The 17,443-nt window shown below is 35.9% G+C and overlaps 1 protein-coding gene across 1 annotated transcript in view; it reads left to right on the top strand.

Annotated features, from left to right (window-relative positions):
* The window catches only part of LOC123551870 (DNA helicase B-like), a 71,365-nt gene extending 55,038 nt beyond the window's left edge, over window positions 1-16,327 (top strand). Inside the window, exons 15-20 of the mRNA XM_053542225.1 lie at window positions 3,656-3,835; window positions 7,137-7,347; window positions 8,719-8,877; window positions 12,096-12,296; window positions 12,895-13,111; window positions 14,127-16,327. Coding sequence (XP_053398200.1) covers window positions 3,656-3,835; window positions 7,137-7,347; window positions 8,719-8,877; window positions 12,096-12,296; window positions 12,895-13,111; window positions 14,127-15,790 — 2,632 coding nt within the window. The 3' untranslated portion in view covers window positions 15,791-16,327. The remainder of the gene's footprint in view (window positions 1-3,655; window positions 3,836-7,136; window positions 7,348-8,718; window positions 8,878-12,095; window positions 12,297-12,894; window positions 13,112-14,126) is intronic.
* Window positions 16,328-17,443: the final 1,116 nt, after the last annotated feature.

Genomic DNA, 17,443 nt, shown 5'->3' with positions numbered 1-17,443 from the left:
CCTGATCTGTCTGCTGTGATTTTGTGGAGCATGGTACCAGTCATATCATGGATATAAACTGTGGAATTGTCAGATATAAACAGTCTCCCATCCTTGTAGGCCAGACCAAAATAGCCATGTTGCAGTTTCAGTTGCCTTGTGGTTGCCATCTTAGCACCAAGAGATACAAACTGGATGGTTCTGTTATTAAGACTGACTGCAGCTTCATCATCACTGATCTGACAGACAGCATGTGGTTCAGCATCAAGATCTAGATGATCCTTAACTGTAGCTGTGAAAATATTTACAAGTTTCAGTCTATTGTTTTTGAAGTCTGTCAGTAGAAGGCTGCCATCTGAAGTGAAACATGAACCAAAATACTGCAGTCTCTTATGTCTGTTGTCAATTTTACATTTATTTCATTCTCTGCTCTCTTTGTGTACACTGTCGTTTTCAGTTTGAGTTTTGTACTTGTAACTGAGATCTTGCCCAGTGTCTTTAATGGTTTAAGAAAGTTTTTGATTGTGACATCGTGTTGAAATCCTATTTCCACATCTGGTTCTTTTCTCAGAATTTGTTCAGCATTTTCAGCTTTACTAATAGTTTTCTCAGTCTGTTTAACACAGACAAACTCCTGTGCTTTATTTCCAGCAGACCTCTCCAGTTTCTTGAAGTATTGTACAAGGTCAGCGTTGAATTTCTCTGCTTCCTTGGTTTGTTTGTGTAATATACTTTCAGTTTTTTCATACTCTGCTTCAACCTCCTTTATGGTATCCTGTTCGAGTTTCTCAAGCATTGCTTCCATTTCCTTTCTAAATTTCCTAATGGAATCAGTTGCCTTATTCTTGTGTTTCTTCAGCTCTCTTAATAGCTGCTCTTTTGACTTCTTTATATCCTCCATGGTTTTCTTCATGGCATTCACTAGTATTTTAGTTTCTCCTAAACTTGATTTTCTATACAAATTTTCAATGTCCTCTGGAATTGATCGTATCTCTTGGCATGCTCTGAAAAAGTAAAAAATGTATATTTTCCTTGAACATTTTAAATCAGTAGTTATTCTTGTGAGAATGACAACAAAAGAAAACAAAAACAAATGTGCAAAAACAAGATATCATTTTATGTCTTTTGGATGGTTCATTGAAAATTTACACATTTCACCAATGAAAGATGAATTACAGTGCCAGCAGTTTTTTGTTATAAAAAGAAAATAGTTCCGTACAATTTGTGCTTCGTGAAGAAAAGACATACATTTGTATTAAAAAATATTTATTTGCTCATATCAATAATTATAAACATCTGAATTTTTATTGAAGTTCACTTTTAGTCATTGCTAGAAAGTGAAAAAAAAAATTGTTTGTTTGTAATCAAGTGAACAGGATATAATAAATTGTTTTATTTTTATGCCCCCGAAGGGAGGCATATTAGTTTTCAACTGTCCGTCCATTCATTAGTTCGTTCGTCACAACATTAACTTTTTGCATGAAGGCACTTTACTCGCGAACCACTGCACCAGGTTCCTCTGATTTAGATTTAAGCCTTGAAAAGTTCAGCAAGTTGAATTCTAACCACCATATACTATCTTTACAACTACTTTTGACATAAAAAATTAAAATTTGAATATATTTTTCTTATGACTTAACCTTACATTTTGAGAAAAAAAATCAAACAAGGCCAAATTGTAGAAAACAAAGGTTATTTCATATCAAAATTGAATAGCATAATATAAAAGATGTATATTACTCTACACAACAACTGTCAGTTTACTGATATGTACATTGCATTCTAGAGAAGAGCTACATAAAGGGGCCACACTTTCGGACAGTTCTGCACCTTTAAAACCTGGCCATTTTCAAAGAACTGTTACATATCTTTATTTCAAAGCATTTGCAATTATGTCCCAGAGCTAGAATTTCATATAACTAGGTTGAACATAATTTTCAAAAATTATTTTTATGTCTTTACACTAGGACAAGGACGATTTTAAAATTTTGAAACTGGTTAATCATATGTATGAAATCAAATCGAATCGGTTAAACGGCCGCCATACTGAAAATGCTGTTTTCTTTCCTGATGACCGTATCAAGTTACTTCCAGCAGCTGACTTCATTAGGAACTTTTACGGACTTTATTGTTTGCAAACAGTGTGATAATTATTAAGTCGTATTTTTGTGTATTTTATTTGAAATATATCACAACAGGCAAACAGATACTAATGATTATGTTGATGTGTTTTAGTGGAAATAAACTGCAGGTCTATGTGCTGGTCAAAGAAATGTATAAAGATAAAGTATGATTCGTGATGTGTATTGTCTGAGATCTATTAGCGGTTTTGCAGAATTGAAACCGGTTTCACCTAGTAATCAAATCGAATCGGATTAACCGAGAAATCATCCAAGTGGTTTGAAAATATTGTAAGTATACATCATATGGGACAGTACAGCAAAACATGTAATTGTCAGGTAGATTGTTGGTAAAGATGTTGTTTGTTTATCAAATATTTCTGTATATTAAAGATATACTCCTAAACCTTAATTGTTTATGGAAGTTTTAAACTGGACTTCAATAGCCATCTGAAGGTGAAAAACGAAGCCATATTTTTGTTAAAATCTTTGAGAAGTATCTTTGTTAGCATAGAACGCAACCAAGCAAAGTAATAGCAGACTTGGTTTGATCCAGTCTGTTTGTGAGAGGTAATGAAATGAGCTTACACCTCACGCCCTCTATCACCAGCTAAGGCATAATTCTGAATGTTCTCCTTGACCCAAAGAGGTTGTTTCTCTGTTAAGGTCATGCTTGCACAATGGACTGGGTTATCCTGTGATTTTACCAATGCCCATAAACTTTATCTGGCATCCCCCTTTCCAGACGGCTCTGGTGGTGTTAATAACAGTCATGATAATATACTATTTAGTAAATACGTAAAATTTCATAAAAATCAAATACCTTCTCTGTGTTCCATATATTTCTTGATTAAAAGTAAGATATTTTCTGTTTATCATTTCTGTTTACGGATGCTAATTTGTTGCACTTTGTTTAAATACCCTTCTATAAGAAAGAGTGCTGCAAAGAAAGTATATCATTTTGCATTATTTACTCTATAATATGTAAAATTCACTATATAAGGGAAAAAAAACCCCATATGTTGTAGATGCAAGTGGGAATATCCAGCTCTTGGGTAACTGTTTTTGCAGTAACTCGGCTAAGCCTTGCTACTACCAAAAACGGTTACCCTTGAACCAGATATTCCCTTTTATAATAATATGTTACTGGTTGTAGATGCAGATAGGAATATCTGTTTTAAGGGTAATTGTTATGTAATAAAAGTGATGTCATGGTGTTTCAGTGATGCACAGCAACAAAGTTCCAGTTTAATTTTATCATTTGTAGCATTAACATTATGTTTTTTCTTTTAAATAACTTTTTTATATGGAGATCAATGACCAAGGTATTTGATTTTTATTGTATTTTACATAAACAATATATAATAAGTGCATGAATTATAAGTTGTCATTAACAGCACCAGAGTATTCTAGCTTGAGGGGTGCCAGATTGGTTTTACTGACATGGTTAAAATCTCCAGAAATGCCAGTTCATTATACAAGAATATTATAATCAGATAAGACTTGTATCAACTTTTAATGACAGATATTTAGGTGTCTTTTCTTTTATTTAACAGGAAGGTGTGTGACAGTATAAATGATCTATGTTGTAAGAGATACAGTGACCATCGTACAAAAGAGTTCGGGAAGGCTGTGTTCCGTACAGGTGACAAGATCTGCTGTACCAAGAATGGATATGTGAACCTGTATGAGAGAAGTCATGGTGTCATGTCCTGTAACAGTCAAGCAACTCAAAGGTAGATATAACATGCCAAGGAATCATGGATCGGTTCACTTTAGTTTTTTGGTTGTGCTTATAGTCTTTTTCAGAATTTGACATGAAGTGAATAGGATAAGAAAACAAAACACCAAGTATCATTGAGCTTGTAACTTGATTCTTGTGGACCCCCTCCCCCTTGGTTGGCGAGGACACTTAGATTTGCCATAGTCCATATGTCTGTCTGCCAGTCCGAATTTGTATTGTGCATATCTCAAGAAGTATTAGACCCAGAGTCATCAAACCTCCCAGGATTGTCATTCAGCTTGTGAAGTTGTGCACCAAATGTTTTAATTGGGAACAGAGTTATGTCCCAAGACTTAGTCAGAAATATGCCACCAAAGGGGCCTAAAAATTTGTGTCACATATATCTCAAAAAGTAATTGACCTAGGATTATGAAACATTTAAGGAATATTATTCAACATGTGAAGTTGTGTACCTGGTGTTTTGTTTAAATTTCACTCAGCCACTGGCCAGAGTTATGACCCTTGACTTAGTCAAAAATTTGCATTAAAGCGCATTAAAAATTGTGTCGCAACTATTTGACCGAGGTTCATGAAACATATTAGGATTATCATTCAGCATGTGAAGTTGTGCACTGGAGTTTTGTTTGGAATTTCTTTTGGTTAGACCAGGGTGATGGCCTTTGATTAGTCAAAGTATGTACAAAGGGCATACAAGTTAGTATTGCAAGTATCTGGTTACTTGCGGAGAACAGGTTTGTACTGGTACAGAATCCAGGAACACTGGTTAGGTTAACTGCCTGCAGTTACATGACTGAAATACTGTTGAAAAATGGCATTAAAACCCAAAACAAAACAAACAAAAAGTATTTGAAAAAGAGTCACTTTGAGGATTGTTATATCACATGTGAAGTTGTACACCTGGTGTTCTGTTTGGTATTTCACTCTGCCAGTCCAGAGTTATGGTCCTTGACTTAGAGAAAAATACACATGAAGTGCTTAAAAGTTTTTGTTGAAAATATCTTTTAAATATTTCACCGAAAGTTATGAAACCATGTACAGGACAGGAAGTATATTATGGACATGACACGCATCTAGTTACTTGATAATTTTTTATCTAGATTACACTTTTTGTCAGAGGTAAATTTATTGTCTGTACTACACGGTACCCTCCGTCTACATTCCATCTTCGTTTGGACTTGTGTCAGTTGATAAAACAAATGTAGCGATGAAAAAGCAATGGTTTATAGCTACGTTTTCCCGTAGTTCATGTGATTTTATGCACAAACCTGTGTTCAGGAGGAAAATTTTGATTTTTTTCCGAGCTCACTGATGTTGGAGTTCATTGTTTACCACATAGAAGGTCCGAACAGAGAGGGATCCGTTTTCTTATTTACTACAGAGAGGTATCCGATTTGCATACACACCGTGTACTGTTTAAAAGCTATATTTAGTATTATCTGATTGTTCATTTCTTTTCTTTTAATTTGTTTCATTTCTTGTTACATGTAATAACATAATAGGGGCCTCTGTTGCCAAGTGGTTAAGACCGCTGACTTCAAATCACTTGCCCCTCATCAATGTGGGATGGAGCCTCGCTCTTCATGTAAGGAAGCCATCCATCTGGCTAAGAAAGGTCAGTGGTTTTACCAAAGTGTCTGCATGTGATGAAATAATGCATGGAAGGTCACCTGGGGTCTTCCTCGACCATCAGAAGCTGGAAAGTGGCTATATGACTTATAATTGTGTCGGTGTGACCTTTAGGTAGTTCTGCATGTTAGTTAAACGGAAGTAATGGCATAACGTCATTTGTCTGGAAAACGTAAATTAAACCCTTGATTCAGCATATAGAAATGAAAATCATTTTATGAGCTAATGCTAACCAATGAGTTAATTTATTGCCAGGAGAAGTTACTATCTTTTGAAAGTAAAAATATGAAATGAAAACATCTGACACGTAAATTAATAATAATTCCAGAAAGGGGTGTTTTAAAATTATTTTGAAATGTGTGGATTTCTTTAATCATTGGCAAATATCTAAAAAAAAAAAAAAACCACACACACAGACCTATACATTTTATTTCACCATATTTTAGGACATATTTTTATACAACTGTTAGAAGTTTCATTAAAATCTACATTGTGGAAAATTCAATTTGCAAAAATGTTATCAAAATTGTGATTTTACCATAGACTCATATTATGAAAACTTGTGTGAGATAAAAAAAATTCAAGCAAAAAATCTAGCACATACTGTGAAATCATTAATATTCGTGGGGGACTAATTTTCGTGGATTTCGTAGTTGAGTCAATCCATGGAATTTAATCCCAACGAACAAGTAAAATTCCCATTCATTTTATATTCAAAAGTTTAAATCCACGAATTCATATCCCCAAGAAATTGCCGTTTTGACCAAAACCTTGAAATTTCATGCCCACGAAATTTAATGATTTCACAGTAATCCTATATTTTTTTTTTTGCCAGATTTTCTAAGTATATACTGAAGTTTTGAAAAATCAGGGTTTAATCAAATTCTACATTGTAGAAAAAAATTGATCCAAATGTGCAGAACTACCTTAAACCAAACAAAAAATTAATACAGTTACAGTGAAACACCATTTGTTTTAGCATTCAGGGCTGACTCAAACATTTCATTTTATCTGCAGTCGTTTTCCATACATTTTATATGTTTGGATTGCTCAGAAATCTGGGTAACTTTAGCATTTTGCTCATACTTTTACTACTTTGATCTATCAGTGATACAGAAAACTTTTCAAGGACACTTTGTAGTTTGGAAGTCATTTTGAAGTGATACGGAGCAAAATGTCACGGATGATAACTAGTAATCGTTCTAAACACAGGTCCAATCAAGTGTAAAATGATGACCTTGAGACTGTGTTCATGATGAGTTTTAGATTAGTTTTGTTCAGGATATGTTGTTCTGTTGAAGAGTAGGTCTAACATCTCAATCAGCTTGTTGAAATCACCAGACTTTCTTTCTTCTGAGTAAAAATTGTTTAGATAAAACATTATTTACATTTCTGTGCAGAATTTAACTTCTTCATATAAGCTTAGTACTTATGCTATAGAGTTAATAATTTCTGTCTTATATTCTTGAAAGCTTATTTCTTTTAACCTTTAGCCTGCTGGCGGCAGGTGATGGTCTGCACTGTTTGCTATTAAGTCAGTAAATTTTCAGTGATAACCCCTTTGAATAATAAGTGGTTAAACTGCCCAAAATTGAAGGATGGACCAATCCATTTTAGAAATTTAGCAGGGTAGAGGTTAAAGAGCTCTATATTTCTGTTAATTTTAGGAAAGTTAAGGAGGAGGAAAGTCAGGGTGGAGTAGAAAGGACTGTAAATGATGATGAAGACACCAGTCTGCTTGGTAATTCTGGAGACCAGTCTACTTTGAATGGATCCCTGGATACAACAGCAGCTGGTTCCTCTAAAAAGAAAGGTGAAGGGTCACATAAAACCAATCAGATCAGGCTGTGTAATGGAGAAATATTCTTCATTGTTGAGGTAAGTATTATTTTTAACAGTTGTTAAGGCAATTTATTTATTTTTATGCCCCCAAAGGTGGGCATATTAAAATGGCTCTGTCCGTCTGTGAGTCTGTGCGTGCGTGCAAATTCTTGTCTTGGCTGTAACTCAGCCATCCATAAAGGGATTTTGAAATAACTTGGCATAAATGTTCAGCATAATGAGACGACATGTCACGTGCAAGACCCAGACCCCTGGCTCCAAGGTCAAGGTCACACTTACAGATCAAAGGTTAACAGGATCTGTTTTGTGTCTGGTCCATAACTCTGCCATCCATGAAAGGATTTTGAAATAACTTGGCATAAATATTTACCATAATGAGACGATGTGTCATGCGCAAGACCCAGACCCCTAAAGACCAAGACCCCTACCCCAAGGTCAAGGTCATATTTAGAGTCAAAGGTTAACATGGTCTGTTTCGTGTCTGGTTCATAACTCTGCCATTCATCAAGGGATTTTGAAATTACCTGGCATAAATGTTCCCCATAATGAGACGACATGTCATGCACAAGATCCAGACCCCTAGCTCTAAGGTCAAGGTCACACTTAGAGGTTAAAGTTTTAACATGGTCTTTTTCTTGTCCGGTCCATAACTCTTCCATCGATGAAGGGAATTTAAAATTACTTGGCATAAATGTTCCCTATAATGAGATGACATGTCTTGCATAAGACCCGGACCCCTAGCTCCAAGGTCAAGGTCACACTTAGAAGCCAAAGATTAACATGGTCTGTTTCTTGTCTGGTCCATAACTCTGCCATTTATCAAGGGATTTGAAAATAATTTGACACAAATGTTAATCATATTGAGAAGCTGTGCCGTGCTTATGACCCATGTCTCTCAGGTCAAGGTCAAGGTCACAAATGATTTGTACCTAAACTATTCTGGCATATTTTGTGCAGACAACTGTAGCATTCTTGGGCACGCTTTGGGGGCATTTCTCACTAATAGTGACATCTCTTGTTTTTATATAAATCTTTTTTTATACCCTAAAAGTGACCCTTCCATATCTTAGTTTGTAAAAAATGAAATTATCTGTTAAAAAATATATTATGGAAAAGTGGCTTATAAAATGAGTTCCATTATGTGTTTTGCAAATTAATTAAGGAAAGTGCAAAAAATATTTCAAAGTCATCTAAGATGCTTATAGAAAGTACATGATGATCAACATTGTACATGGGTTGAAAGTATTAAAGCTGTTCTCACTAAAATATGAAGCCAGGAATCCTATATCACAACTGTGAGTAACTTTGATATCAAACTGTTTTACAAAACATGGACATTTCAGGATTACACATTATATGTATAATGTTTTTGGATAGAAGAGAACTCGAGTATATATTATCTTTCAGGAGCTAGAGACAAGAGATGATACTGGAAAAATGCGAACTTTTCTACAGTTGTCAGATAAGGACAAAGAGGAGGAGTTTCTGTTCTGGGTAGATAAAGGCCAGATCAAAAAGGCTTGTCAGATCAAACATGCCTGGGCTAGAACCATTCATACATTCCAGGTAAGTTAAGATATCTGACCAGGAAAGCTTGTACGGTCACGCACGCCTGGGCTAGAACCATTCATACATTCCAGGTAAGTTAAGATATCTGACCAAAAAAAACTGTAAGGTCATGCACGCCTGGACTAGAACCATTCATACATTTCAGGTAAGTTAAGATATCTGACCAGGAAGGCTTGTAAGGTCAGACATGCCTGGGCTAGAACCATCAATACATTGCAGGTAAGTTAAGATATCTGACCAGGAAAGCTTGTACGGTCACGCATGCCTGGGCTAGAACTATTCATACATTTCAGGTAAGTGTAGATGTCTGACCAGGAAGGCTTGTAAGATCAGACATGCATGGACTAGAATCATTGATACATTCCAGTTAAGTGTAGATATCTGAGCAGGAAGGCTTGTAAGATCAGACATGCCATACTAGAACCATTCATACATTCCAGTTAAGTGTAGATATCTGACCAGGAAGGCTTGTCAGATCAGACATGCCTGGACAGAACCATTCATACATTACAGTTAAAGTGTAGATATCTGAGCAGGAAGGCTTATAAGATCAGACATGCCTGGACTAGAACCATTCATACATTCCAGTTAAGTGTAGATATCTGAGCAGGAAGGCTTGTCAGATCAAACATGTCTGGACTAGAACCATTCTAACATTTCAGTTAAGTGTAGATATCTGACCAGGAAGGCTTGTATAAGTCAGGCAAGCCTGGGCTAGAACCATTCATACATTCCAGGTAAGTGTAGATATCTGAGCTTGTCTGATCAAACATGCCTGGACTAGAACTGGTATTAGTGTAGATATCTGACCAGGAAGGCTTGTATAGTCAGTAGCGACCGTGTTCGCTCATGCAAGAGCAGCAAAAAAGGGTAATTTAATCCTAAAGTATAATTATATAAGCGCCTCGTCTGAAAATTAATCGACTCACTCTTTTAATCAATGCAAAAGTATCAATCTCTCAACGGGTGATATGAAAAAATAATATCACATGCGCAGAAAAACAAAATAACGCTGTTGTGCATGTGATATGAAATTATGGATCATATCACCTGCGCAGAAATTGAAAATAACGATTCTGCGCATCTAGATATCTGACCAGGAAAGCTTGTACGGTCATGCACGCCTGGGCTAGAACCATTCGTACATTCCAGGTAAGTGTAGATATCTGACCAGGAAGGCTTGTCAGATCAAACATGTCTGGACTAGAACCATTCGTACATTTCAGTTAAGTGTAGATACCTGACCAGGAAGGCTTATATAGTCAGTTACGCCTGGGCTAGAACCATTCATACATTCCAGGTAAGTGTAGATATCTGACCTGGAAGGCTTGTCAGATCAAACATGTCTGGACTAGAACCGGTAAGTGTAGATATCTGACCAGTAGTGATGGGCAAATCAGTTAGATGTGCCAACCGATTAATCGGACAAGCCAACCGATTCGATTAATCGGATATAATCGGATAATTGGTTATTTTAGTTGCATATCTGTAAGTTCACTTCACAGTGTATGTTTTATATCATTACTTAACAAATGAACCACACAGAGATTAAATACCTTATTTCTTTTGAATCCCTTCATTAACACGAGTAAAAGTAAAACATTTGTGAAGATAGTAAACTTCAAATCAGGTACTCGTCTTAATTTCACCAGGGTGCAAAGAGACGGTATTAATCCAGTGATATTGTGTTATTAAATTAAAAATTAATTGTACCTAAAAAAGTACTAACGATTTATCAGTTCTTAGTTAATGACTGGAATATTTCAATCCCACAAAATTAAAAATTGAAAATACTTCTGCTTGCGTAAGTCTTACGGCATGCTATGCATACTGCCATACTAATGTCGAGTTTTGGATGATGGTTTTCCCGGCTTAATTTTGTAAAAGCCATATATCTTCCAAAATCTGGGTGATCATAGATGACCTCGAGTTCTTTCAAGACGTTGGAGGAAGTCATTTTATGCAGAAGAGTAGTGTTTCCCTTGGCATAATTGCCCCAAAGAACCATAAATACCAGAAAGAAAAAGGTCAGAAACAACAAAATTATCTATTTAGGGTGCCAAGTAATTAATCGGTCAGGAAAAAGTGGTCGGCGATCGTGATCATGAATGCCATGCCGATGATTGTCGCTGATTGTCAGCCAATCACTACTGTATAGTCAGGCACGCCTGGGCTAGAACCATTCATACATTCCAGGTAAGTGTAGATATCTGACCAGGAAGGCTTGTATAGTCAGGCACGCCCTGGGCTAGAACCATTCATACATTCCAGGTAAGTGTAGATATCTGACCAGGAAGGCTTGTATAATCAGGCACGCCCTGGGCTAGAACCATTCATACATTCCAGGTAAGTGTAGATATCTGACCAGGAAGGCTTGTATAGTCAGGCACGCCCTGGGCTAGAACCATTCATACATTCCAGGTAAGTGTAGATATCTGACCAGGAAGGCTTGTCAGATCAAACATGCCTGGACATGCAAGCATGCAGAACTACCTAAACAGTATAAGTCAGGTACATGTAATATAAGATCAGGAACACTTTAAAGATCAGGCATGTCTGGTCTGTTACCATACATACATTTGAAATAAGTGTAGATATCTGAGGGTTGTAAAATCAGACATGCCTGAGCTAGAGAACCATTCATGCATTCCAGATGTGTTCATATAAGATCTTGAAAGTTTATAAGATCAGGCATGCCTTGGATAGAACTATTCAATCATTCCAGGTAAGCATGGATATCAGCTCAGGGATGCTTGCCCCGGTCTAGAACCAATCAAACATTCAATGCATGTGTTTTTTTAAGTTTAAAAAGGCTTGTAAGATCAGACATATTGAGGCTAGAACCATTCATGCATTCCAGGTATGTGTAATATAAGATTAGGAATATTTGTAAGATCAGGTATACCTGGAATGGAACCAGTCACACATTCCATTTATTTGTACAGACCTAGCTCCCACAGAACAGTTATTTAGTAAAAAGATATGTTTATTGTGTGATTAGGGAGTTACAAGCAGTTCACTTTGTTAAATGGAACAGTTGAAATTTGTATATTGAATTACTATTATGAAATATTCTGAAAGAATAGGCAGCATGTGTACACAATATAACATGATAAGTGTGTTCTTTATCAGGTTCAAAGATATATAGTTGTTATTTAGCTGGACACAGATTTGGCAGCCTATGTATACAATATAACATGTAATTTGTTTATCAGGGTTCAGAGACAGATAATGTGGTGTATATAGTTGGTAACGGGACCTGGAGACAGAACTGGCAGCATGTGTATACAGCAGTTACAAGGGGCCGTAAATCTGTGTTCATTATTGGTAGAGAGGACATACTGCGGAATGCAGTTAAACGTTCAGAGATTAAACGGCAGACCAGTCTTAGAAAACAGCTCCTTGAATTGTTGCAGGTAATACATGTACACGGCAGTGATTGAATTTCATCACAATTCTAGCGCCCTAATCAAAGCCAGTACTGTAGATCTAGCTCTGAAATTATATATGTCTATTTAAAACAGACATAAAAAGAAAATAACAAAAACGGGAAAAAATATTTTATTTTGATTTCTTGCTGGAATAGTTGTCAAAAGCATATTATCAATGCCATATATTCTGCAGGAACTTTGTGACTAATTTACTTTTACACTATAAGAACAAAGTTTGATACAATGACTGGAAAACTTGCCGAAACAAGGAGTTTTCTGGGTTTTGCCAAGCACAAGCACCTCTTCGGATCCAAGACTAGCTAACCACTCTTAAGCCAAATACAACATTGCAGGTTACAGCTATAATAACCCTACTTTATTTAATGAGAAATAAGGAAAAAAACCTTTTACTGTAGGTTGATCAAATGACAAACACAATTTCTTTAGCAAATGGTCACAAAGTCGATAAGTCGGCCTTGAATTTGAACCTACAACTTCCATACTGTTGAGATAACTAGGTGGGCTTTTTGTGATATTGTTTTAAAGTCACTTTTGATATAAAATGAACTTATATTTCCTATAGAAAAACAAAGATTTCAACACCACAGAAGCAATGCAAATGTCGTCTATGAACATCACAGCATTTCATCCATTGTCACAAAGAGCCCCTGTGAAGGGAAATAACTCAGCAGTTAGTAAAACTGTGTCGGTATCACATGGCCAGCACAAACAGCCAATGAAAAATGAGTTACCAAGTGGATCTGGGGATGCTACCTTAAATAATACACAAATGGTCACAGGTATTTGATTGTACTTTTTGATTTATTTATGTAAATTGAATCAATCAGGAAACTGTAAAATTGATATCATCACATTGGTTAGTAAACAGTCATTGCAAAATTACTTAACAAATACAACAAAAAATGGACCCAGTGATAATTTAGCTAGTAAAAGTGTTTTTCATCAAACATGTCGTATAGATAGAAATGGAACCAGTATGGAGAATATAGAAGGCATTCTGGAGAATATACACTGTAACACATATTATTTTGTCTGTTCATCCAACTGTACATCCATCCATCTGTCTGTCTGGCTCTCAGTCACAAAAGGTAGATCCTGTCATAACTTTAAAAAGTAAAAAGAGATGATTTCATGAAATGTGTTACGAAGATTCAAGTTTTATTACAGTTATACAAAGTCCTTCTGGTAGAGGGATTTTATTGCTGGGCAATGGTCTTGTTTATCCTTCATCTTCTTTACATAATGAGAACTTGTCAGTTATGTGCTTAAACACTGGCACAATCAGTTTGAAGCAGAGGCCCATTAGTTAAACTAACTGGCTGATTTTGTCTGAGTTAAAGTTTTATGAAGATTTTCTGTCTTAGCATTAAGGAAAATTTATCTCTTGATAGAATTACCATTTGCACTGAGCTACATATTATAACAGCTATATTTCAAAACTGACACTTGTAACCTTATTATGGCGGCTGTATATGATCTAGTAAAAGTTGTAAGAGTAGAATACATTTCCCATAATGAAATGATGCAAACTTTCAGGAATATTTAACTTTAAATGAATTGAAAATGTAGAATCTGGTGATTACAAGTTGAAAGACATTTAGATCTCACATGTTTGTAAAACAGACAAAACTTGCATTTTATTTCATGATAAGTAAGCTGTATAGTTCTGTACCAGGTAAAAATATATTTCATTTTTTCATGCAAAAGTACAAGATTCCACAGCTATATTTCAGAAATTCACTAATTTAAAGAATATTTAAGAAAAAAGTTTCTATTTAAATGTTTATATTGTAGATATCCTTAGTTCTCTTGCATGTGAACATGACGGTCAAACAGAGAGCAGCGACATTGATGAATATGAATCGGACGACTTTCAGAGCTTATTTACAAAAATTAAACCTGCAAGAGGTAAAACCCAATCACATGCTGTAGACAGCAATAGCATTCCGCTAGAAACCAAACTAGCATTAGATGAAGCTGCTAGTGGGCAAGCATACAATCATGAACAAAATGGCTTCAAATTGTGCCATTTGAATAGAGGAAGTGGCAAACAAAATGTTAATCACTGTGATAAAAACCCTTCTATCTTCGATCATTCCAATACAAACAGAAGTGATAAGGCAGCTGCAACAAAAGACTGTATTAGGAACATGGAAACCGAAGAGTCGGGAGGTGAGGAGGAAATGGATAATGGATCTGATCCTGAATCAGATGATTCTCAAAGTTTGATATCACCTCTGACAACACGTGCACGATCTCGTGCTAAAGCTACTCTAGAGTTGCAGAAAGGCAATGATAAAAGTAAGGAGAGTGTACTTAATGAGACCAATGCTAATCAAAAACACATGAGTAATTCAGAAAGTGTTAACTTGAATGATAATAAAATTGCTCATTTAAAAGGCAGGAATAAGAACAAGTTGAGTTTAGCCAAAGGGAAAAAACCATTATCATTCATAGGCAGCCAGAGTGTTGAAACACCTTTGAACATTTCAAGGGGTAGAAAATACAGATACAGCATTCAAGGGGTATCGTCGCCTATAACACCATTAATGAACAGGACAAATTTCAGTCCAAACATAGCAGGTGCGCAGAATACAAGTTCACCAGTAACAGGCACTTCATCAGACTTCCAGTGTCATATCAGGTCTGGAATATCGCCTTTAACAACAGATTATGATGTATCATTTTCAGAAAGTAAACCAGTATCATTAGATTCTAGTGTATTCAGTTCTAGTAAGAGGATAACCATGTCGCCGTCAAACTTTAATTTTAGACAAGACAAGGCGAGGCGACTCAGTGAGCTGGATGATATCAAGGAACCTAAGAGTAACGAGTCTGTCCAGTCGCAGTGGTCGGAAATAGATGAGAGTGATTACTTGAAACTTGTTGACGAATCTAACTTGCAGCAACAAAACTCAGGAAATATGTCTGGTGTTATTGTCTCGCACAAGGATGGTATAGATACTAGTGTAACTGGAAATACAAGTGTCTATGCAAAGAAACAGATGCTTGGTATTCAGACTATACAGAAAAATCTGAACTCTACCAACATGTCTGTAAACAGTCAGTGGTCTGAGGTCGATGATGAGCAGTATATGACCCTTGACCTTGAAGACATTAATGGCATGACCTGTAGTAACCATGACGACAGTAACATGGATAACAGTGATACAAGGAAAGATAGGGAGGGTGAAACTTCACATTTTATTAAAAATATAACAGATAAAAGCCCTATAAATGAAAGGCAAATTTTAGAAGATAGTTTGTATCGAGAAAATACGCAAATAGAAGTTCCAGAAATAAGTGTTACACACTCCCCACCCAGTCCCTCTCTTTTCGAAACCCCACCAAGAAAGTTGAAATTATCTCCAAGTCGAAAACGAGGGCTTGATGTATGTGATAGTGATAACATAGAAGTTTCACCTGTAAAACGCTCATTATCAAAACTGAAATTTTAATGAACCAGAGGTTCGATAACATATTTAATATGTAAGTTCATACACCTCATGTTTTTATTTAATATGATGACCTCAGTAGAGTGGAAAATTTTACTGCAACAAGCTGTAAATGTAAATACTGTATAGTAAAACTGATACAGTTGTCAAAAATTATATATACATTTCCCATTGCTGGTTGAGGTAATGATTGTATGCTTAAGGCCAAAGGTTTTGTATGGTCCATTAAATCATGAATAGATTAAAACTACTAATCTGAGTAGCTTTTATTCTACTAAGATATAAAGACAATTTAGTAATTCCCATTTGTCCATAATTTCATAGAATTTCATTGATAAACAAAAATTTAATTCTCAATGTTTTCAAATGCCGCTGTCAAAATTAACTTCACAGTCTACTTAGATTCAGTTGTATAGAATCATTGTCACAGTCAGTAAGGCATGTGTGTTCTCGAATTATAATAACAACAAAGCATCTTGTTTTCATAGGCCTCACAAGCTTCTGCAGGTACTGTTGATCTAAAGAAGCATTTTCCAAGAAATGCCCGTTGATTCACATTAGAATTTTCACAGCCCATATGTGCAGAAGGGTTAAAGTCTGGGCTCATTCCTGGCCAGGGATCAATGAAGGCAACATTATTCTGGCTGAGGAAATCTCTTTGTAATGCTATTCTTGTATGGACATGCATTATCTTGTAATAATACAAGTCCTGGGTCTTCTACCGCCCTGAATAATGTCATCCATGAAGACAAAGTCTGTTTTCATATAGTACTTGAACCCTGTCCATACCGTTGCACTTGTTGGTAAAAAGAACATTTCATCAAGTTGTTCTGCCCATAGTTGGTGTTGTCGACCAATTGAGAGGGAATTAAAGGTGTTCTGGGCCACAGTATGGACGTTTTGCCCGAATTATTTTGCCAAATGGCAACTTCTTGTAAACGATGTTGAAGGTTCGCGCGGGTTCAGCAACCAAGATAAATTCAAGATTAAAAATACCTTAATTTTTTTATTGAAAACTTTCAAAATGTAGCAAACATTTTCATTCCTTTGTTAAAAAAATATTGTTGTTATAATTAAATGACTTTTTCTCATGAACCAAACTTGGTCTGTAGCATCACTGCAAGGTCTTCCTCCAAATGTCCTTTCTCAAATTTGTTAAAATGGCGGCAGTTGGCCCCTAAAGGGCCACTAGGGCTAAAAAAAATACCTTTTATTGACTTCTTCTCATGAACCCCTCAATGGATCTTCATCAAACTTGATCTGTAGCGTCACTATACAGTCTTCTCCCAAATTTATTCGAATTGCCCCTTTTAGTGCGTCGCTAGTACTAAAACTAGAAAAACCTTGTCACGAACCAGTGTCATTCTAGACTTTAAATCGCCTGTGCAGATGCATTAACGCAATGTGTCTGTCCTGCTGATGAGCTGTCTCATGTGGACCACTTGATCAAGGCAGGTCATGAATTGGCCCATTTGTGGCATAACTTTATCATAAGTGTCCAGTTGTTTGTTCGACATGCAGACCAAACTTCCATGTAACATGAGTAGCTGTTATTCCAAGCATATAAAAATCTGTCAATGATTGTAAAAAGTATCATTTTAAAAACCTGTGCAAGACTTCTGGCCTTAAGTATATAATCAGATTGATGTAAAATAT

This window comes from Mercenaria mercenaria, chromosome 4 (assembly GCF_021730395.1).
Source record: "Mercenaria mercenaria strain notata chromosome 4, MADL_Memer_1, whole genome shotgun sequence".
Lineage (NCBI taxonomy): Eukaryota > Metazoa > Mollusca > Bivalvia > Venerida > Veneridae > Mercenaria > Mercenaria mercenaria.
The sequence above is the reverse complement of the archived record's forward strand: the minus strand, read 5'-3'. Positions and strand labels throughout refer to the sequence as shown.